Source organism: Oryx dammah, unplaced genomic scaffold, assembly GCF_014754425.2.
Source record: "Oryx dammah isolate SB20612 unplaced genomic scaffold, SCBI_Odam_1.1 HiC_scaffold_28, whole genome shotgun sequence".
Taxonomy (NCBI): Eukaryota; Metazoa; Chordata; class Mammalia; order Artiodactyla; family Bovidae; genus Oryx; species Oryx dammah.
Window position 1 is genome coordinate 47,483,391 of NW_024070212.1, and position 25,024 is coordinate 47,508,414.

A 25,024-nucleotide genomic window follows, 5' to 3' on the forward strand; every position below is an offset into this window, starting at 1 on the left:
CCTAAATGTAAGAGCTAAAACTATTAAGTTTCTAGAAGAGAACAGAAGATCTCAGTAATCTTGAGCTAAATAAGTAAAGTGAAGTCGCTCCGTTGTGTCCTACTCTTCGTGACCTTAAGGACTGTAGCCTGCCAGGCTCCTCCATCCATGGGATTTTCCAGGCAAGAGTACTGGATGGTGTTGCCGTTTCCTTCTCCAGAGAGTTAAATAAAGATAAAGATTCGTTAAATAGAATAAACTGCACACGAAAAAAAAATCAATAAATTAGAATTCATCAAAATCCTAAATGTTTGTTTCTCAAAAGATACTGCTAAGAAAAGTAAAATGGAAGCCACCAAGTGGGAGAAAATACATGCAAAATACACACCCAAGAAAAAAACTGTATTCAGAATAAATGACAGACTCTCACAATCAAGTAAGAAGGCAATTCATTTAAAGATTTAAACAGATATGTTGCCAAAGAAAATGTACAGATGAAAAATAAACAGGAAACATGCTCCATATCATTGGTTCTAAGGGAAATTCAAATTAAAACCACAATGAGAAACCACTACATACATCCACTAGAATGACTAAGATTAAAAAGACCGATCATATCAAGGGTTATCAATATGTGGAGCAACTGGAATTTTTTTTATACTGCTGATGGGAGTATGAAAAGGAACACTCACTGGGAAAAGTTTCTTAAAAAGTTAAACATACACCTACCATATAACCCAGCCATTCCACTACTAAGTATTTGCTCAAGGAAAATAAAAGTGTATTTCCATACACAGACCTTACACAAATGTTCACAGTAGCTATATTTTTAATAGCCAAAACTTTGAAACATCCAAATGTTCAACAATAAGTGGATTTTAAAAATCAAAGTATTTCCATAAAATGTATTCAACAATTAAAAAAAATTGATGCATGAAATATGAATACATCTCGAAATCATGATGCTGACTGAAAGTAGCTGGACAAATATATACATAGTTAGACTCCACTTATATGAAATTCCAGAGCAGCCAAATCTCATCTACAGTTTTATACAGTAGGTCAATGGTGCCTTTAGGCTGGTGGAGGGGAGAAGACTGACCACAGAGGGGGAAAAGGGGCCTTTGGAGTGATGGAGATGTTTGTTATCTTGATTGGAGTAATGGTTTCACTGATGCTTACATGTGAAAACTTACTAAGTTGTGCTTTAAATATAAGCAGTTTATTATGCATCAATAAAGCTTTAATAAAACTCTAAAAGAAAAGATGACCCACTCGAGTACTCTTGCCTGGAAAATCCCATGGACAGGAGCCTGGTAGGCTGCAGTCCACAGGGTCACTGAATCGGACACGACTGAGCGACTTCACTTTCACTTTTCACTTTGATGCACTGGAGAAGGAAATGGCAGCCCACTCCAGTGTTCTTGCCTGGAGAATCCCAGGGACGGGGGAGCCCGGTGGGCTGCCGTCTATGTGGTCGCACAGAGTCGGACATGACTGAAGCGACTCAGCAGCAGCAACAAAGGAAAAAGATCAAAATTTAGGAGAGACATTTTCCTAAGAATACAATATAAAAGTAAATTTTGTTTGTTCTTTATTGGAAAGGTGAGGGAGGAGAAGGAGTTAATTGTTCTTTAATAAAGTCAACAAAATATGTAAAATTAATAAGCAGAAACTTCCCCAAAACAAACTATGAGACTACGAAAAAGAAACTGACAAAAATTGAAGAGAAGCTTTCAGACAATTTCTAGACTAAGCAAAAAAAGAACACAATTCTGAAAACTTTAATCAGAGTTTAGTTATCCAGAACAATAATTCTGACAGAATTTCTCACTTAGTTTTTTTCCTAGACCAGTGTTTTCTAGATTTGGGGTAATGGATTAACCTCTCCTGAAGGAAAAGAAATTCTTACAGACTCCAGCATTGCCTTAAATTGCTTCTTCCTTAAATATGTATAAGCATAAAATTAAGTACAACTGACCCTTGACATGAGGTTTAGGGGCACTGATCCTCCATGAAGTTGAAAATTCATTTATAACTCTACAGTAGGCCCTTCATATCTGAGGTTCCAGATCCTTGGATTCAACCAAGGATTGTGTAGTACTGAAGTGAGTACTTAGTGAAAAAAATCCACAGATATGCAAACTCTCGCAGTTCAAAACCATGTTGTTCAAGAGTCAGCTGAATATATTCTTTTCCTTTACAGCTCCTCTACATTCACAAAATAAAATGTATCACTTAAAAACAAGCAAAAACTTTAAAGCCACAATAAAAATGGAATCAATGTTTATTTAAAGTGATAGGTGAGATAGCACTGCTACAACTAATCACCAGTGCTGGGATAAAAAAGTAGAAGCAATTATTTATGTGTTACATATGCCAGTTAATAGCTGAGAGTTTTTAATAATATTCATTATTTTTCCTTTGTAAACAATGAACTGGTTTTAAATCACTGCTTTATTAATGCTGATGAGATAATCAATTTATTAGTATATCCCCAAACAAAATTCTAAAAATCAAAATACTCAAGAGACAATATTATAAGCCTTATTGCAAATAAATATTACAAATTGGTATTTATAGAGATAAACAGGGATTCTTGTAATATAACTGCTCACAAAAAGAGAATTCTGCATAAACAAAACATACGTACACACGTATATACATACATCCACCCACACAGCATATACATACACACACCCACCACAGGTCACATGATCAGTCGGCTCCCATCAGTCCTCTCCCTCCAAGCTTTCATAAAACATCTTACTCAGTGTGCATCATAGCATCTTATGAAGCCTTCACTTGCCCTCAACACATCAGCTACATGAAAGCCCTGTGTTCTTTTATCAGTTTGTGACAATTACAGTAATACACTGCTCAGTTGCTCTATGTCTTTTCCATTATTTAAATCCAAAGCTTCATTATAAGAGTTCAGTTACTTAGAAATTCTATTAAGACAAGTTACACCTGTAATTATCACTACAAAAGAAACGTTTAACAGCAAAAAAAAATTCAGTACAAATATAAAGACTTGATAGTTTCGAAATGTGGTGCTAGAGAAGATTTGTGAGAGTCCCTTGGACTGCAAGGAGATCAAACCAGTCAATCCTAAAGGAAATCAACCCTGAATACTCAATGGAAGGGCTGACACTGAAGCTCCAATACTTGGGCCACCTGATGCAAAGAGCCAATTCATTGGAAAAACCCTAATGCTGAACCTCCTGAGGGCAGGAGGAGAAGGAGCCAACAGAGGATGAGATGGTTAGATAGAATCACTCACTCAACGGACATGAATTTGAGCAAAGTCCAGGGGAGAGTGGAGGACACGGGAGTCTAATGTGCTACAGGGTATGGGTTGGCAAAGTGTCAGACACAACTTAGCGACTGAACAACATGAATGTAAAAGGTGAAAATGATTTTCTTAGTTTTACATTACGACATGTCAACCTAATAAAGGTTCTAATGTAGCAGGTCTGTTTACTGTTTACATGTGGTCTCTTTGGAGACAAACAGCCATTCAAACACAAACAGAGACACAAAAATCTGCAATAGTAGTGATTCAGATGACCCAGAAGGTGTATATATTCTTTTATTTATAACATCACTAAAATGAAAACACAAAGTTAAAAAATTATCAGAATCATTAGGTCCATTAGAGCCTAGAGATACCGCTCTAGAACACCTCAGTCAAAACCATGATATCAGCTATCACCTGTACTCCAAAGACTCCCCAAACCTCTAGTTCCTTCATCTTTCCTGAGCTCCTGACTTGAAATATCCATTTTTTAAAATAAGGCAATTGTACTTGCATCTACTGAAACTACTTTAAACTTTCCATGTACTTCTATGTCTGAACTTACTGTTCCACCCCAAATCTACTCTTCCATTTTCTCATACTGAAATGGATCCTAACTCAGTGAATGTACCTTTTTCTACTCAACCCCAGCCACAAACTTGAGAATTTTTCTTAGATAATCTCCCTTTCGCATACTCTTTTTATCCAATCTCTCTCCATGCTCTCCTCTTCCTCTATTGCCCCGACTTCAATCAGGCTATCAAAATTTCTCATGTACTAACAATTTTCCCACCTGCTTTCTAAGAAGGATTTTCCTTGTCATTTCTATTCTCTCCCACTTCACTTCCATAGCCATATCAAACACTGAGCGTACTTAAGGTGGGGGAAGGTGGGGGGGTGGGGGAAGCACACATGCACACACACAACCAAGGTCAATCAGGGACCAGAAATACTGACGAGCTGAAGAAAGGTGGTGGCTAAGAAAATGGAAAGAAAGACGCAAAAATAAATTTGCTAGAAATAACAGGATGAGGGAACAGATAATAGCTACTGCTGCTGCTGCTGCTGCTAAGTTGCTTCAGTTGTGTCCGACTCTGTGCGACCCCATAGACGGCAGCCCACCAGGCTCCCCTGTCCCTGGGATTCTCCAGGCAAGAACACTGGAGTGGGTTGCCATTTCCTTCTCTAATGCATGAAAAGTGAAAAGTGAAAGTGAAGTCGCTCAGTGGTGTCTGACTCTTAGTGACCCCGCGGACTGCAGCCCACCAGGCTCCTCTGTCCATGGATTTTCCAGGCAAGAGTACTCGAGTGGGGTGCCATAAAGGCCTAACTAAATATGGAAATGAAAGAAGAACAAAGATTTAAAGAACCATGTAAAGATACTGGAGGTATTAGCTCCAAACTTAAAGCCCTGAAAGGTAAAAATCATTTTAACTCTTGCCTCACAAATAGTTTACACCTTGAGTGACCTGAGAACAGTGATTCTATTTACCTAATAAAGGATAATCACAGAACCATTCAGGGAAATAATAATGTGAATGTGCTAATTTTCAGGTTTTGATAAGATATGGAATTGTCCAGAATATAATTATTTTTAAGTTGAGATTTGAAGTTCAAAAGTAGAGATGTTAATTTTAAAGGAATTAATCTGACAATGGACTCCACTTAGCCAGTAAACAACAACATGACAATAATGTGAATATATAATGATATAACTCCTCTGCGAAACAAAACTATGAAACCTGAAATGTGAGCTTTGCATCTGCTTATTAAAAATTTTAGTTTGTACTGTATTAAAAATTTTAGTATGTTCTCTTAAGAAATTTGGTTTAAGTTGTTCCCTAACTAAAACTGCTCCTACTAGGCACTTTAAGAAGCAAACAATCCTCTTAAAATGAAAGTAGGTTTACTATAAGCCTCAAAATTATTCCTACAAATAATTTTAAATAACATGTCCAGATCATAATCAAAAATAACCAAGCACACAGGAAACTAAACTCCATAACCAAGAACTAGCAGAAATCAGAGAAAACAGAAGCAGACCTAAAAAGATTTCAGATACTTGAATTTCCAAACATATCCTATAAGACAACGCAGATTATATTTAAGGAAATAAAATAAAATAAAGATATCGACCAAGACAAGGAAATAATAAAAAGCTACACAGACTTAAAACCAAATGGAATTCTTAAAAATAAAAAATACAACAATTAAAATTAAATATCTAATCAATTGGTTCAATAGATCTCAGATAAAGGCTGGGCATATTCCAAAATGGAAGAAAGACATCAATCCACAAAAGTTAAAAGGCCTGTGAATCCTAAGCAAGATAGATAAAAAATAAATCCACACTTAACCAAATTATAGTGAGCTTCAGAAAACCAAAGACAAATATAAATTCTTAAAAACTGCTACAGGAGAAACAAAGAATAATTACCTTCAAAGGAGCAACAGTTACAAACTGACAGGTGACTTCTCAACATTAATAAAGGAAACCAGAAGATGATAGAATCAAATCTTCAATGTACAGAAAGAAAATTACTGCCAATCTACACTTAAACATTTATGGAAAAAAGACACTTACAAGAACGAAGGCAAATAAAGACATTACCTGACAACATGGAGAGGGTTCATCAGGAGCAGACTTGTACTAAAGAAATTTCTAAAGGACATATTATGGGGAAGAGGAGGGTTGATTACAGCTGGAAGGCACAGATTGCAAGGTGGAATGGAAAGCAAATATGGCAAATATATAATTACCTCTAAGTGAATATTATATAAAACAACAGCATAATGTCTTATAGTACTTAAAAAAAAACAACAACAACAAATGGCATCTAAATCAGGGATAAAGTTAATGGGGTCACTGCTCTGAAATCCTTTTACTGCCTGGGAGGATGATGAAGTATTTATTGATTAATGTTTAGACTTGAAAAGGTAAGCAGATGTAAAATTTCTAGGGTAATCAGTAAAAACTTTTTTTAAATTTAAATAGAGAATAACTTCCAAGCAACTAAAAGAGGTAAAAACAAAATGATGAAAAAACAAATCAATACTCTATAACCACAAAGCAATTTTGCTGGTAATTAACAGCCAAAAGAAAAATACAAGAAAAATCCCTAAATGTTGGGAAATTGTGGTAGATTAAATACTGAGACAAATTCCTAAAATGGAGGAATCTTCTCCCATCCTTGAATCTGGGCCAGGCTTGTGACTTGCTCCAGTCAACAGAATGTGTAGAAGCCTTTCTGCTCTCACCTTGACTTCTTGGAATGCTGAGCTGAGATGACCATTTGAGCAACTGTAGAGCCTACTGAAAGATACAAAGTCACTAAAATGAAAACCGGGCCATCCCAGCCACCAGCCAGCACCAACTACCAGATATGACACAAAGCACAGCCAGTCCTCTACTGAATATAGCTCATACGGGAAGCTAGACAAACCTAGCAAAGAACTACGCAGCCACTCAGAAGTAACTGTTGGCATGGTGTGTTACAATTGACATAAAGAGATTCACTTTTTCTTGTGAAAAGCCATGGGTCTAAGAAATTTTTCTAAATATTTGAAATGAATGACATATACATCAAATTACATGTTTACAAAATAAGAGTTTACATATCAAAAAACCTGGGGGATGTAACAAAACAGTGCTGAGAGAACTTAATAACCTAAAAGGCATACATGAGAAAAGAAGTCTGAAAATTCATGATCTCTCTGAACATTTCAGAACAAAAAACAAAATTAACTGAAGAAAATATAAATAAAAGGATTTAGATGAAAGCAAATAATGAAACAAAAGACAAAAAAGGAAAAGCAAAACTAAGAGTCAATTTTTTTTAAAAAACTGACATATTTTATAATCATAGCAAGATTGAGCAAAAAAAGGCAAGGGGAATATAACCAGTATTACAAATTAATCTATAAATGAGACAAAAGTCTCATCAATATCCCAACATGCTGATTCTAAAATTTAAATAGAAATGATACCAAAGCAAGAGTTGATAACTGAGGCACACTTCATATATGTATAAGATTCACTGCATTCATAAAGGTTCCTCCAAAGTATCTAAAAGAGAGTATTAAATTCTTCTTTTCAAGGAGTAAATCAATAAGTTCATAATGACACTTAGGAAAAACTCACTGATCACCTTTGGAGAATAATAAGAAACCAATACATTATTTTTTTTAATTGGAGGAAAATTGCTTTACCATGTTGTGTTGGTTTCTGCCATACAAACTGTATTATTTTAAAAACTAATAAAGAAGAAAATATCTATCCTGCCTTTCCTAACTGAACTGTGTCACTGGATAACCAAACAGATGAAGAAGTTTCTTTTTATGGAAGCATTCCTCCACCTTACAAATGAAGTCATAACAGAATTCAAATATCACCATTTTGTAAGCCCTAATAAGCTCATTGTTCTAGGCATCAAATATCAATGGCTGCTCAAATTACAAAAAGAGAAAGAACCAGACATTATATACCTTGCAACAGAGTATACCACATCAACACCTAGGAAGCATTCGTGTCCAAAAACCAAAATCTAAACTTGATCAAGCCCTTCGATTCAACTACCAATTTAGAGGAAATACAGAGAATGAGGAAAAATGACATAACTGGCATGATCCAGATTAGCAAGCCTGTACAGGTGAAAACACCTGGTTGCTTCAACAAATAAACTATAATAAAGAAAAGGGAAAGAGAAAGGGCATGGGGACACAGAGATTAAGAGACATTTGAACCAAAAAAAAACCCCACAAACACAATTAAATTACAGTGCTCAGGAGTGTAGTTTTGGATGATAAAAATTATAAAGAAATACAAAGATGCTATTACCAGAGAAGTCAGGACTATAGAGCGAAGGGGCTGTGATTAGGTAGGGCCAAGTGGAAGGCTTCTGGGTGGATGGCAAAGATATTTCTTGACTTGGGTGCTATTACAAAAAAAAAAAGACATTAATTCATATATGTATTTCACACACTTTTCTACATTTTGTTGTATGCCGCTGCTGCTGCTGCTAAGTCACTTCCGTCGTGTCCGACTCTGTGTGACCCCAGAGACGGCAGCCCACTAGGCTCCCCTTGTGCCTGGGATTCTCCAGGCAAGAACACTGGAGTGGGTTGCCATTTCCTTCTCCAGTGCATCAAAGTGAAAAGTGAAAGTGAAGTCGCTCAGTCGTGTCCGACTCTTAGCAACCCCGTGGACTGCAGCCCACCAGGCTCCTCCGTCCATGGGATTTTCCAGGCAAGTGTACTGGAGTGGGTTGCCATTGCCTTCTCCAACATTTTGTTGTATAACGTACAATAAAAAAGCTTTCAAGATCTTAAACAGTATTTCACCATGACTGCAATGTGTTCAGTGCCCAGTTGCTCAGTTGTGTCCCACTCTTTTGCAGCCCCAGGGACTGTAGCTCACTAGGCTTCTCTGTCCATGGGATTTTCCTGGCAAAATACTGGAATGGGTTACCACCACCTCCTCCAATGATTATAATACTTCAATACTAAAGTAGTAAGACAAAACTGTTAATGTAACAATTAACTTCACTTTGAATTCAACATAAGACTTCTTTTTAGCCCCTGAATAATTCTTTCCCCTCCCCACCCCACCCCCAATGATTCTTGGCTGTTCTTTTGAATCTAAGATTCCCTTTCTGAGTTTATAATTAATCTCTCTATCCAATTCTTTACTCCTTTTTTTGTCCCCTCTGACCTCAATCCTGTGCTAACTGAACACTAACCAACCACAGTCAGATGACTAAAACTGCTGGTGTCGATAACATCGTTAATGTACTAAAATTGCTCGTCTGTGTATCATCATTAACATACTAACCCAGGTTGTTTCTCCAGGGCAAGATGAGCTAACAGACCCCCAAGCCATGGACCACCTGGTCTGAGACTCCTAAACTAGAACATCCTAACTCCCGAAACTATGATTAAGAAACGTCACAGATGATGATTAGGCCCATCCTCTTTGTTCTTCCCCTTTAAAACAATCTCCAACTCAAAAAACAAGATGGATCTGAGGACAGTCTCTCACTCTCCAGCCTGGCCCCTTGCAATAAACCCTTACTTGGCTGAAAACACCTGCCGTCAAGAGTCTGGCTTTCTGTGTCAATGGGCACATGAGGCCTTGCTTGGTTACAAATCTAAGTCAATCTGAAGGACTGATATAAATGTTTTACTCTGTCCTTTACCCTCTCCGTGGCTAATTCAACCATAAGAACTCTTACCATCAGGGGTCATTTTTACCTTTCTGATTACTCCCCAATAAAATAAAAACAACTATCTCAAAAGACTGTTGTAAGGAATAAATGCAAAATATTTAAACCTGTAATAGGACAAGTAGTCAATAAACAGTTAATAGTAATGTTACCAGTTTCATGTCTTGAAATTCCTTCTTCTCGAATCATAATTATGCCTTTGCTCATGCTACCTTCCCTACCTGGAATGCCTTTTACTACTTTCTTTTAATTATTACTATTATTTTTTTACTTTACAATATTGTATTGGTTTTGCCACACATCAACATGAATCCACCACGGGTGTTCCCAATCCCGAACCTCCCTCCCACCTTCCCCCCCAACACCATCCCTCCGGGTCATCCCAGTGCACCAGCCCCAAGCATCCTGCATCGAACCTAGACTGGCGATTCGTTTCTTATATGATATTATACATGTTTCAATGCCATTCTCCCATATCATCCCACCTTCTCCCTCTCCCACAGAGTCCAAAAGACTGTTCTATACATCTGTGTCTCTTTTGCTGTCTCGCATACAGGGTTATCGTTACTATCTTTTTAAACTCCATATATATGCGTTAGTATACTATATTGGTGTTTTTCTTTCTGGCTTACTTCACTCTGAATAATCAGCTCCAGTTTCATCCACCTCATTAGAACTGATTCAAATGTATTCTTTTTAATGGCTGAGTAATACTCCATTGTGTATATGTACCACAGCTTTCTTATCCATTCATCTGCTGATGGACATCTAGGTTGCTTCCATGTCCTGGCTATTAAGATCATGTACAAGAGTGAAACCTCCCCAGGTAACAACCAAAACAATCAAACATTCTCAGCTCAGAGCCCCCTTCCACAGAATTATTATTAGACCAAACATCTAATGATATTGATTTGTACCATAAAACTTTTCTATGTATTTGCATTTCCATAAGACTGAGGTTAGAAATAATGTTCATCAATCTGGTATCTCAGTACTTACCTAGTGTAGTGACATATAACAAGCATTCAGTAGAATGTACTGGATCAATGTTTTATTTCCTCCAATAGGGAAACTTTCTTCAGTGATGGGGAAGTAGCTATTTTGTTGAGCCAGTGATAAAATACATAGAGAAATGTATTCACCCATCAACAGTTAAACTGGAAATTATCTGATCTATTAAAAATGGGGATCATTTCATTGATTCTCTGACACTTGCTTCCTAAACAACACATCTTGGGCATTACTGCAGGGGAAAGCAAGTGTTTAAAATGTTGAATTAAATCTCATTTCCTGATACAACAAAACAGTATTCACAAGTAAATGGAAAAATAATATTTTAAATAAAATATACCAGATGTTTTAAACTAGAAATTCAGTGTGAAATGTTAAGACACAGGATTCTTTGAATAGTTTGTGAGTTTTCTTAACAGCAAAAATTCTAATTCAATTTTTAATCTTCCCAAGTGCCCAATACAAAACTAAAATGAAACAGGTCTTCTCCCACTATGGGATACATCTAGGAAACAGACCTACCTCATTTACTACTGTGTGTCCTCAGTAGCTACCACTAGGTGTTGAACGAAGATACAGACTTGTATCATACCCCCAACTCTTGAGAACAGGAGCTTTTATTCATCTCTATTAACCCAGGATGATGGAGGATGAGATGGTTGGATGACATCACCAACCTGATAGGCATGAGTTTGAGTAAGCTCCAGGAGTTGGTGATGGACAGGGAGGCCTGGTGTGCTGCACTCCATGCGGTCACAGAGAGTCGAACACAACTGAGCGACTGGACTGATAAACCCAGCGTCTAACATGTAGCAGGCATGCAACGTTTTATGAGTTAGTGCATGATCTTTGGGTTCCTTTCTTTGAGTGGTTCACTGATTCCCATGCCAACCTATGCCTCCAGTCCTTGTTCTGAAATGAGGAAAAGACCTGACCGTGCCTCAGCTCCTTCTTCTGCTATAACCTAAGTCCACTCCTAGGATACAATGAAGGGACAACGACAGTGATACTGAATTTGGAGTCAGAAGATTGAGTTTGATGCAAATTATTATGAAGCACTTTTTACAAACAAGTTGAAGATATGCATAATACATGCATTGCACATAATTCATTTATTTTTAATGCCAATAGTTAACTTCTTAAGCAGAGAATAAATCATATAACCCACGTTTATTTCTATTATTACAGTATCATTATAGTGGTGATTCACAGATATCAATATGGCTGAATGCTTTGATCAGCTTTATTTTCAATTTTATACTTTATTAATTTAACTGCATTCATTTAGGACTGCTAATTATCCAAAGGTCAACAAATGAATTTTTTTTAAAAAAACAAAAACACCTTTAAGCACACTTACTAGTTTCACCTAGCAGGACTTCAAACTATCTTAAATATGCATAGTAGTCCCCACAACTATTGGGAACAACCAATCAATTATCCAGAGCATTTTATACTAATGCTATGGAAGGTTATATTCCTGACAGAGATGCCTAAAACAAAAGCTATTTCCTCATTAAACAAATGTTATGATAAAAGCCATATTCTTAACCAAGGGCCTTATGCCTAATTTTTTCTAGAAATGACTACAAATGTCATTTTTAAACATCTCTAACATTCTGTAAAGAATCATTCCAAAAAAATAACAATAGAGAAATACACCACCCATTTTGAATAGAACTTAATTTGGTATATATAACTCTATAAAGAAAATTACAAAGAGTGCCTATCTCTTCTTCACAATTTAGTGAATTCCCTGGTGGTCCAGTGGTTAGGATTCTGCCTTTCCACTTCAGGGGGCACAGGTTTGATCCCCAGTCAGGGGACTAAGATCCTGCAGGCCATGCAGTGTGGCCAAAAATTATAATTTCAGTTTATATTTTATTGCAGCAGAGTGGAAGGTGGTGATATTCATCATCCATGACGAAAAAAGAAAGACCCTTCACCATTGGCTCCAGCAGAAGCATCACAGAGTAGGGAGGGCTCTGACTGGCCCCGACGCCTAGCCCTGTTGTCAGAGGGCCAAATCACCACCAGACAAACACATGTGAAAAGGAACCAGGTTAAAGATGAGAACCAATATAACACCCAAAGGGCATCATTAAAAGAAAGGTTATAGTGCTACAAATACATTGTTCTATACTTAGTCCTATCCAATAACTTAATTTACTGACAAAATATACAGAAGGAATACTAATTAAATGTGCAGGATAAAAAAAATTTTGGAGGAAGTAACATACCCAAAGATAACTTTTGTAAATACCCATACTCAGGTTTTTGTTTTTTTTTTTTAATCAAACCAGCAAGTTGAGAAGGGGAAAGGAGGGAAACAATTGTGAAAGCTAAAATATGAGCAAAGAATACTTACTGCCACAATAATGAATGCAACTTCATCTATTTTAACAAAAGCTTTGGATTTACAAAGCAGGTAACAACCTATTTCACTCTATCAGACCACACTTAGAATAACTAATTCAGTTTCAGACCTCCTCTTTAAGGGGCTGAGAAAAATAGTATCATATTCAGGAAGCAACTGAAAAACACAAAGGCCTGAAGCCATGTCATATAAAAGTAACTTAAATACTTTCCAACTCTGATTCAAAAGGCTTCTTCAGGGAGATTTTTGTGGGTATATTTTTTGTGTGAGGAAAATTTTTAGGAAGGCTCAATAATTATTGAGAACCTAACAATGAGATTTTTGCTGTCTGGTAGCAAGCAAAGGGAAAGTTAAAGTTATCTTTTATCCCTGGTGGCTCAGACGGTAAGAGCACCTGCCTATAATGAGGGAGACCCGGCTTCCATCCCTGGGTTGGGAAGATCCCCTGGAGAAGGAAATGGCAACCCACTCCAGTCCTCTAGCCTTGAAAATCCCATGGACGGAGGAGCCATGAACAGATGCTACAGTCCACGGGGTCGCAAAGAGTCGGACACGACTGAGCCACTTCACTTTATCTACTGAGCTTTGTTCCAGCTACTGAGTTAGGACATTTTCTCATTTAATCCTCACAACTACTGAGTTAAGTAAATACTATTATTCGTGTTCTACAGGTAAGAAAACTGAGGCTCAAAGAAGTTGAGTAATTGACCAAGATCACAGGTCTAGCAGACAGTTGAATAAAACTCTGAACCTGTGTCTAACACCAATGACTATGTTTTATACTATACCAAGTGTCTCCATAATAAACGTAAGTTTCACAAGTAAAAATATGCATTCATGCCAATTAAAATAAGTCTGCAACATTACTTTACCCCTCTAAAATAGTCTCCCTACCAAAAAAATTCTAATATCCCTTAATGATGATTAGAGAAATTAGCACTCATTCATAGTATTCTATGGCACAATTCTTAAAAAGTAATATGTAGAATTTGTGTAGCTCCAGAATGTTTACACCTTTTCTGGAAAAGGAAAGGTATAAACTAAGGTATTAAACTACACTAAGGAAAGCTTGTAACTTTCCTTCATTAATCCTATTTCTGGCAATTATTCCAAGGAAATAATTCAGCAGAGAGAGAAATGTTCACTCACAAATATATATAGTATTGTCCATAAAAATTACAGAAGCAATCTAGATATCCAATATTTAAGGGTAAAATAAATTATGATATAGTCACACAAAGAAGTATTTATATATTTCTATTTTTTTAATTTATTTATTTTTTATTTTACTTTACAATTCTGTATTGGTTTTGCCATACATTGACATGAATCCACCACGGGTGTACATTAAAATATAGTAGAGGCTCATGCAAAAACACAAGAATGATGTCTATGCTTTAAAACGAAAATAGCAAAACATGCATACAGCTATGTAAAAATCTATGCATATAAATAATAAAGGTAATAAAAATAAAACAATATGTATATTATGGTGATGACATTATACATGACTTTCAATTTTTTATAACTGTTTTTAATGTTTCCACTCTATTGCCAACTATCAAAAGCAGGTTATAAAATGTAATAATAATGATACTATTTTTATAAATTTCTAAGATATGCTTTACTCATGCATATAAAAGCGACCCAGCTCCTAAAGAGTTCATAATATACTTAAGGAGACAATATTTACATCTGTAGCAAGAAAAAAAACTGTTATTTAAAACAATAGTAACTAAAGCTCTAAGAAATGAGCATTTCAGAGGTAGTCATTTAACAAACTTTTTTTGAGTGCCTACTATATGCCAGCCATAGCTCTTGCCACTGGAGTTATAACAATGAACAAAACAAACGAAAATTTCCTGCCCTCATGGAACTTACATTCCAGCAGCAGAGATACAATAAATAAGTTAATATGTAAATTAAATAAGCAATTGATATTGCTTAGTGCTACGGAGAAAAATAAAGCCAAGAAAGCAGGCAGAGAATGTGCGCGTGAAGGATGCAATCTTACACTACGTGCCAGTGGAGGGTCTCACTGCGAAGACATCTGCTAAAAGACCGAAAAATGGGAGAGAAAACAGTAGTGATAAATGGGGAAAGAGAATTCCAGGCAGGGGAATGGCAACAGCAAAAGCCCTACAACAGACTGCCTGCCAGTGATGCTAATGTGCCAAAAACGGAGACGTGTAATTTATTAAGCAGTCTGTACCCAGTTACCTGAAGCATACCACAGGCAGCTACACAGTTCTGAGAAAATGGACTGCATCAGCTGGTTTCTGCACATAGCTGCTTTTCCTGGCAACTCCTTTGAGAGCTTCTTCACCTAGAGCTACTTAAGCATCTCTTTATTCTGAGGATCCATATGGGGCCAACCCCTATAGCATCCAACAAAGCTAACAAATTTCCAACAGGGGGAATGAGACCCTTAGGGTGAACCATGAGAGTGGATGTTATAGAGGTTGCCCCCATATGGGAATGTCTAAGAAACTTGTAAATAAAAGAACTCCATTTTAAGCTGTTCTCTGTGTCGTGACACGGTGCTTCCCCGATGGCTCAGAAGTAAAGAATCCTCCCGCAATGCAGGTGACCTGGGTTTGATCCCTGGGTTGGGAAGATCCCCTGGAGAAGAGTACCCCAGTATTCTTTCCTGGGAAATTCCATGGACAGAGGAGCCTAGTGGACTAGAGTGCATGAGGCTGCAAAAGAGTCGGACACAACTGAGTGAATAAACAACAACATGTTGTGATATAATCCCTGCCACTACTTCCAGATTTTCAAAAACCTCTACAGCAAAACCCAATTTGTGAATTTAGAGGAATCAAGGCAGATACCAAAATGACAGGCTCAAGAGACAAGATATAAGTGGAATCTAAAACAGAGCAGAAACATAGAAGTGAAGCAAGGCATGACTAAGAAAAACACAACTTCCTGAAACTCTTCAGAAACATTTGGCTATTCCTACCATCTATAGACTGGGGCTTTGAAAAAGACAAAGGACCACCCCATAAGCTGGGGAACACGGTTACACTTTGATGACCAACAACTAGATCACACTCACTCAAACAATTAATAGATGAAACAAAGAAAGTACCTAAACACACGGTTCATAAGACTAAAGGGGGATGCTTATCATTCAGATTAAAAGTTGTTTAAAAACACTTCATGGAAAAGTTGACCCTGACCTAACCTTTAAAGGATAAGAGTTGAAGAACAGAGAATATAGGAAGAGATATTCCAGGTATGGCTAAATCATGAGTAAGGCTCCAAAGCCAAGAAGCAGTGTGGCCTGTTCAGAAAACAGTGCAGAGATTGGTCTATTTGGAACAGGTAATGGAATAAAAGATTAGCCAGGTAAGGTGAGACCAGATAAAGGCAGATTCTGAAATCCAGGATGAAATCTGAACTTTGACAAGCATTCACAGGAAGAGAAAGAAAACTGCTTTGTTCTGCTTCTGTTGTTTTTTTGTTTAAGATCATAAAATAGTTTAGCAATGTTGACTGGTCCCTTCCTTGCCTCCTAAAACTGGCCCACTGATTTCCTACCCTCCCCTACCCCCAGTTCCTGTTATATAATCTCAGGCACACAACTATCACCTCTCTGAAGATAATGCCTTTAACTCATGTTTGTGCTAGTACCCCATCTCCAACTGCCTGTCAATTATCCTTAAAAAGTCTTCAACTATCCTGTATCATTTGTCTACCCTATAAATGCTTCTGAATGTCTATCCTGTGACATATGCAAACTAGGAATGTAAAGATAACTCAGTCCATAGCCTCCAGAAACTCACAGTCTGATGCAGGCAGAAGCCAAGAAAATAAACTGGTACAATACAGAGTAGAGGAATGCTTAGTGCAGCATGAGAGGACACAACATCAGTCTGGAGATCAGGAAAAGACAGACAATACTTAAAAGAAAGTGCTAACTGAACTGAGTCATGAGGGAAGTAAACATCAAAGGGTGGGAAGAAGTGGTGGGGATGAGAATGATTACAATTAGACTGCAACGGCTGGGCAGAGCCCATCCCGCTCAGAGACTGTTAATTTCATATGGCTGGCTGAGTAAATAGTAAAGGACCAGATCACGAACACCATTCTCTCATGCTAAGAATTTTGTATTTTAGAATAGCTGAAAGAGTTGCTCCAGTACTTTGGCCACCTCATGAGAAGAGTTGACTCATTAGAAAAGACTCTGATGCTGGGAGGGATTGGGGGCGGGAGGAGAAGGGGACGACCGAAGATGAGATGGCTGGATGGCATCACGGACTCGATGGACGTGAGTCTGAGCGAACTCCGGGAGATGGTGATGGACAGGGAGGCCTGGCGTGCTGCGATTCATGGGGTCACAAAGAGTCGGACATGACTGAGCGACTGAACTGAACTGAAAGAGGTGAATGATGAAATAACATGACCATATTTGTGTTTCTTAAAAAGAGCTCTCATGGCAGTGGACAATGGACGGAAAGAGCACAACCATGCCTCATAAAATGCAACAAAAATCTGATAAAGGCTTCTGTTAACATTCAATTTATCTCCAGTCATTCATTCCTACCCTCATTCTAGGCTTAGCTCATATCCTTCATAAAGCCTTCCTTAACTCTTCCCAACCATATTAATCTCTTCTTTCAGAAATTTCTAAGGCCTGACTGTCTGTACACTGCATTGTCATCATCTTACATTTTTAACTAATTCACACTTGAAGATGTCATATATTTCTTGAATGTATGTATGACACATACATACAAACACCTCCATCCCACAGCACCTAGTGTGGTAATACATTATGAAACAGATAATTCCTTTGAACTGAATACATGAGTCTCCTTTATCCATGAATAAAATGATTCCACTAATCTCCATATAAATAATAAACAAATAAGATGTATGACTAATCAAAACTAGGGTGAAAAAGTTAGTACAGTGGTCATATAGAACAAATACAAGGGAACTTTCCAGGAAGATGAAAAGATTCTAATTTTATGAAAGGAAAGTGTTAAACTGTTGCATCTATTTATTTTAAAAATACATAGGATGTGTATAGCTCAATATATACAAATTTTACCTAAAAATCTTTAAAAAAAAATAAAGGTAGGGAGCAAGGAGCTATAGATGAAACAAGAATGGTAGAATGTTGACGGTACTTTTTGTGTGGAGTGTATGGGGATCCACAAAATTATTCTGCTTACTTTGAATGCATGTGAGATTTTCTGTAATAAAAAGTATATTTCTCCCAGTCAAATCATATATAACTAAAAAACTACTCAGAAGATTAAATTACTCATTCTCCCAATGTCTGGAATAATGTAACATTGTATCTTGATTTTACTATCTTTATTACCTATCTGGTTCTAAGGAATATCTTCTAAGACAAATCTGTCAATAGCACAGGCAAGCTACAAAGGTCAAGCAGTCACAATCTCCTTAATTAGGTACTAGATAGTAAAGTTAATTAGCCCTGTTACCCAAGATACCCAAAAAGCCAGTAAAATATAAAGTTACAATTTTCTAATCTTCAAACTATTGAAGGAGGAAACAGACAGGACAAGCTCCATCTTGAAAGCAGGACCCCATCTTGGGCTGGACTGTGGACTGAGCTATATGCCCAGTATCTATGTAAATGACATACCAACTGGAAAACCAGACTCCGCGGGATGTAAGAGCCCCAGCACTTGTACCTAGACTCTCCGGAGCCTAAAAGAATATCCTAATTATCTGTGTAACCAAACAGATTCATAAATTTTATTATGCTTATTGAGGTATGGCCACAGGCCTATTGATAATTGTCCAACTGTTAATTACCTAGGCTTAAAGCAAATGAATCACGGATTAACTTTGACTGTATCTTTCTTTTCCTTTGTTCAGACTAGTTTCAGGGAATTTGGGGAGGTGGGTTTGGGCATGTACACTGAAGAGTATATAAGGTTTTCATAAAAACTGGTTGGGGTCCTTGGCTAAGAGGAGACTCTGCCTCGGGCCCGCCAGTGTAATAACTGCACTCCACTATCTGCATCGTCCTTCTGAGTGAGTTTGCTTGCTGGAACAAGTGGCTACAACACTATGATGCCAAAGACGGCAACTGAAAGATATCCAAGTGATTCTGGAAGTATATTATCTACAAAGATAGATTTGACACCATTCTTCATGACTTTAAAATAATTCAACCATTTTATCTCTGTAATTTAAAATTCAAGCTTATCTGCTCATAATTTGTCTTCCCCTCCCACAAACTATTTAATGTGTAAAATACAGATTTTCCTTAGTACTGTACCACCAGTGCAAAAAATTAACAAGAATCTTTTGTTTAGTAAATTAACTGCTGCATAGTTTAATCCCCTCCAAAGTTTACAAAATTTCTCAAAAAGAGATCTATACAGCCTTTTACATTAATAATGAATAAACACCCAAAATTATTTACTAAGCCAGACTATACTATACTGTTTTGCTATTATTGCTACTATTTCCCATCTGATTATGCTTAAACTTTCCCTCACTCAATTATCTATGGCTTTATTAATCAGGAACTACTTTAGCTGTGACTGGAAGGGACCTGAAAGACTTGGAGAGTGTTTCTGGGATGCTGACAATGTTCTTAACTGGATGCAGATCTGAGTGATGATTACATGAGTGAGTTTCATTTGTGAAAATTCTTCAAGCCCTACACTAACGTGTAACTTTCTACAAATATGTAATTCTACAATAAAACAAAGTTTTTATTTTTTTAAAAAATCATAAAAGCAAGCCAGAGCTGTTAGGGCAGTCCTCAAATCCCCCTCTCCCATAATAAAACACCTGTTCCATGCCCTGAAATACTTCTCCGCAAAAATGTAATTCAAAGTTATTTTACAACATTCAACATTTTCTACTGGCATATTCCCAGATAATGCATAACTTCCATTGGCAACTGGGAGCTCAGAAAACATACAATCTCATATACAATTCTGTTTATATTTTCCAGAATAAGTCATTTTAAAAGCTAACTGGATAGAAGAAAAAGCTCTGTTCTGTTCTGACGAAGATGCCAATCATTTTCAACTTTGTTAAGCAGATTTACAAAGGAAAAGAAAGGCCACTACTTCAGACTTTAATAAGATAAAGAAATCAGGGACAGGGGAAGGTTTAGGAAGAACTTCATGGGAAGGAAGCCCACTTGTCAATGTTTTAAACCAACGTCTACTACTAATCAGATATAATAGGCAAATCAAAAAAGAAGTCAACAATACCTGCCCAAAGAAATGAATGAGATAAAATGTATGAAAACACTATGCCAAGATTCAATATGAAATATCCAATACTTCCTAGGCAAGCATGCTTGCCATAGCCTTTTCTCATTCATTTGCTGAAGCAAATAAATTATATCTATAACCCCACAACAAGTAACTCAATTCTCTCTTCCTTCTCTAATCTTATAATCTCCCAAAGTTAAATTTAAACATTAAAATTCTCGATGGAGAAGCAACGGCGTATAATCAAAAGAGCTCCTAACCCTTATCTAAAGCACACTTGCACCTTCCACCTGCAAATCAGGAAAGGGAACCTTGCCCTCCAAATACCTCGGAACCCATTCGGCCTTTTCGGCTGAAATGCCAGGGCGTCCACTGACCAACTCCAAGGGGAGAGCACTTTAGAAAGCAACTTTGCAAGTGGATCCGGGATAGTTCACAAGAACCATCCTAGCGACTTTCAATGGCAACTACTAAGGATTCATGCCAAACCTCACCCACTGACTTAAAACAACAGCCTCCAGCCTGTGCGTCCAATCCCCATCCTCAAATCACACATAAACGTCCACAAAGCAAACCCACTGACAGTCAGATGAGATGGCAAAACTGCAACACACCCAGAAAGTTGATGCAAAAAAGGAGGTGGTGGAGTGGATGTAAAAAGGGGAGGATATGGGGGGCGACTCCTCGGGTCACAGGCACAGGTTTGCTAGCGGGTGCAAGAAAAAGATTCACACCCCCGGGGGCAGAGTAGGCAGCTGAACAGGCAGGCGGAGCGCAGGGAGCACGGAAAACTCCCGCGTCGCGGGACACCCGGACACCCTGACATTGAAGCCTGGCAGCGCCCGCGGCCAGCCCCGGCTCCACTTGACCCCGCGGGGCAAAGGGGATCGTCCGCCGGGCGAAGGAGAAGAGCGCCCGGGGAGCTCCAGCTCGGGCCCGGGAAGTCGGCGCGGCCACCGGCCTTCTTACCCGTGCAGGCCGAGGGCGCGGCGCCGCTTGTGAAGCAAGCAAAGCAGCAGGAACGTGGCACCCGCCAGCGAGGAGTTTCGCACAGTCAGGTACTTGCTGAAGGCCGCCATGGCACAGCCAGCACGAGCGAGACAGGGAAGGGACCGGGGACGCGGACGCAGCAGCGACTACCGTAGTGCAGGAAGCGCGAGGGAAACTGGGAGGAGAGGAGCGCGCGGAGGGAGGGCGGTGCCGACCGCTCAGGACCGCCCCCTGGCGCGCGCCGCCGCGCCGGCCGCGCTCCGGAGCCCACCGCGGACTTTGGCTCGGCGGGAGCGCGCGCGGGCGCCACAGGGGCCGGAACAGACTCGCTCTGCGCACGCGCCTACCCTCCTGGGTTCGCCGGGCACGCGAGCGCAGAGACGCCTCTGAGGTTCTGTTTGCCGCTGCTCGCTCTTAACAAGCCCTCTGTGTATCCCGCGGTCTCACCCTTACCCCCACCTCCGCGCGCGCACACACACAAGGCTTTCACAAGAACTGGAAAAGCGGGCCTGGGCTGCATCAGGGGCTTGTTGAGACTTACCACTCCTCCTCCACTGTTGGGCAGTTACCATCCCCTTAAAGGAGCCAGGAAGAAGGGGACCGGCCCCATCACAGATCCTTTACACAAAACAGAGGGCGCAGTAGTCCTTTAGAGGAAAACAACTGTAGGAAACTCTCAGAGGTGTACGGAAATGTGGAAAGACTGACTACAAATCAAAAGTCTTTTTCCAAGCCAGTGTTTTCTAAACCATAAATTATCACCTCTAGGGGATTATATATCGGTTTGGTAGATGGAGACCATCACTTTTTGTTTTAACGAAATATAGAAGAATAGAACAATCTCAGGGTGCTTTACGTGTAATGGAGTTGTTCTGAGAAATGTTTATACCAGTCTTTTGGATCTATGTGCCCCGAGAAGTGAAACAAAATGTATTTCTTAATGTGGCTCTGATCAAACATTTGAGAAACACTATTCTCTGCAGAGGGACATTCAGCCATAACAAGAGTGCATTGTGACCATGTTGGCCTTACTCCCGGAATCAGAAGGGCATTAGAGATTACAGCATTCTTCAGCTAGGGCCTGTGATACAGAAATCCTTAGCATTTAGACAGCGTTGTACAGTGACTAGTGAGTCCCTGTCTTTAGTTGAGGAAAGGAGAAAAAACCAAGTGTGTCAATCAGAAAACAAGTTCATATATTAAAGTAGCCCATTTGAAGTAGCCCACAAAACAGTGATTTCCTAAGGTGTTTTCTCAATATAAATTGGCAATTTCTTGATACAGATTACAAGAATCACTCAAGAAGGCAAAAGGGAAAATTACTAGTTCATTTAAAAATTGCATAGCATTGTGAAAGTGTTAGGGACTTGGGAGAAAGTGATTATCATCTTGGAGTTTCTAGCAGTGAAGAAAGGGCATGCAAGGTTAGTCCAAAATATGTCTAGTTAGTAAATAGATTTTATTTCAAAAAAAAGATACATTTAGGAAGTAGACTATAGTTCAGAGAAAAGACATGAATGACTCATTGGGCAAGATACTCTAAAAATACCCTTGTTCAAGATGCATCCAGTGGACTTCCCTGGTGGCCCAGTGGATGAGAGTCTGCCTGCCAATGCAGGGGAAACAGGTTAGATCCCTGGTCTGGGAAGATTCCACATACCTCGGAGCAACTAAGTCCATGAGCCACAACTACTGAGCCCAGAGGCTGCAACTACTGAAGCCCACGTGCCTAGAACCTGGGCTCCTCAACAAGAGAAGCCAGGGCAACGAGAAGCCCACACACTGCAATCAAGAGCAGCCCCCGCTGGCGGAAGGGGTTGTCAGGTTCTTTGGGAAGGTCATGTACACATTGCTGTATTTAAAATGGACAACCAACAAAGACCTACTGTACAGCCATGAAATTAGAAGACGCTTACTCCTTGGAAGGAAAGTTATGACCAACCTAGACAGCATATTAAAAAGTAGAGACATTACTTTGTCAACAAAGGTCCGTCTAGTCAAGGCTATGCTTTTTCCAGTAGTCATCTATGGATGAGAGAGGTGGACTATAAAGAAAACTGACCACCAAAGAATTGATGCTTTTGAACTGTGGTGTTGGAGAAGACTCTTGAGAGTCCCTTGGACTGGAAGGAGATCCAGCCAGTCCATCCTAAAGGAGATCAGTCCTGGGTGTTCATTGGAAGGACTGATGTTGAGGCTGAAACTCCAGTACTTTGGCCACCTGATGTGAAGAGGTGACTCATTTGAAAAGACCCTGATGCTGGGAAAGATTGAGGGCAGGAGGAGAAGGGGACGACAGAGGATGAGATGGTTGGATGGCATCACCGACTCAATGGACATGAGTTTGGGTGAACTCTGGGAGTTGGTGATGGACAGGGAGGCCTGGCGTGCTGCGGTTCATGGGGTCGCAAAGAGTCAGACACGACTGAGCGACTGAACTGAACTGAACTGATAGCATATGGAACTCTGTTCAAAGTTATGTGCCAGCCTGGATGAGAGAGGGGTTTAGGGGAGAATGGATACATGTATATGTATGGCTGAGTCCCTTCCCTATATACTTGAAACTACAGCAACATTGTTAATCAGTTATACCCCAGCAGAAAATGTTTTTGGTGTTAAAAAAATAATAATTTTTTTAAAAACTCAAAAAAGAGTAGCCCCCACACTGCAACTAGAGAAAGCAAAGATGATCCAACGCAGCCAAAAATAAAATAAATAAATAATTTTTAAAAGAAGCATAACTGATTCTTAAAAATGAAATTAGTTAAATATGAGCTCAAATAATTTTATCCCATCATATAAATACCACCAGGGAAAAATCTGTACCCCAACAAAGTTACGTTTACTAGTTTGCAGCAGCAAAGAAAACCACAGAGCAGAAGAAACAGAGGAATTATGGGTATGTCTCCAAAAAAACGGAGGAAAAGTGGATGGTTATCATATTAGGGGAAAGAAAGAATTTAGGTAGACTAAATGAAACAGTACTTAATAGACTCAGAGCAAATCAGATCTATATGTAAAGGAATTAATATCAGACCTGCATCGAGAAGCAGACTAGGGGATCTGTTTCTTGAAAGGTAAGATTAATGTAGAATAGGCATGTGTGTGCTAAGTTCACTTCAGTCGTGTCCAGCTCTTTGCACTCTATGGATTGTAGCCCACCAGGCTCCTCTGTCTATGGGATTTCCCAGGCAAGTACACTGGAGTGGGTTGCCTTTTCCTCCTCCAGGGGATCTTCCTGACCCAGGGATCAAACCCGAGTCTCTTTCGTCTCCTGCATTGGCAGGCAAGTTCTTTACCACTAGTGCCACCTAGGAAGCCCCTCACTAATAGGAGTTCCAAACAATGAAGTTTCTGTCAACCTAGGATTTTAGAGACATTTCCTTAGTACTGTATCCTTCAGTAGTTAACCAAAGCAAGTTTTCAGATTCATACTTTGTAATTTTTTTAATGTGACTTTATTGGGCAATCTCCAGGAGCTCTGATTTTTAAAGAATTTGAACTATTGAGAATAGGGGAGAGAGGGGTATATGGAGCTAAGGAATCTAGAAAACTTCTTGAAGAGATAGAGTGATAGACAGCCTCCAGCACCGTCCTAGGTGATTCTTGCTTCCTGGTATTCATACCTTTGTGTAATCTCCCACATATAAGGGCTGATGTGTGTGAAAAAAAAGATTATGGCAAAGGTGATGATATGTGACTTCTGAAATCAGATCATGAAAGGTGTTGTCGTTCTTGCCTTGGTCTCTCAGATTGCTGCTGCTGGGGATCCCAACTGCTGCAAGGAACAAACAGCCCTGGGGAAGAATTGAGGACTCCTGCCAAGAGCCAGCGCCAGGAAGCGATCTTTCATCTCCAGTCAAGTCTCAGATGACTGCAGCCTCATCAGCCATCACCAGCTGGAACACTAAACCCAGATACCCCT

General features: G+C 39.0%; 1 protein-coding gene across 2 annotated transcripts in view; it reads right to left on the bottom strand.

The window, feature by feature from the left end:
- ABCD3 (ATP binding cassette subfamily D member 3) overlaps positions 1–21,292 on the bottom strand; it is a 79,106-nt gene extending 57,814 nt beyond the window's left edge. The window contains exon 1 of one of the 2 annotated variants that reach the window (XM_040232269.1): positions 21,079–21,292. In XM_040232269.1, coding sequence (XP_040088203.1) covers positions 21,079–21,188 — 110 coding nt within the window. In that variant the 5' untranslated portion in view covers positions 21,189–21,292. The remainder of the gene's footprint in view (positions 1–21,078) is intronic. The other variant, XM_040232271.1, reaches the window with a different exon arrangement.
- Positions 21,293–25,024: the final 3,732 nt, after the last annotated feature.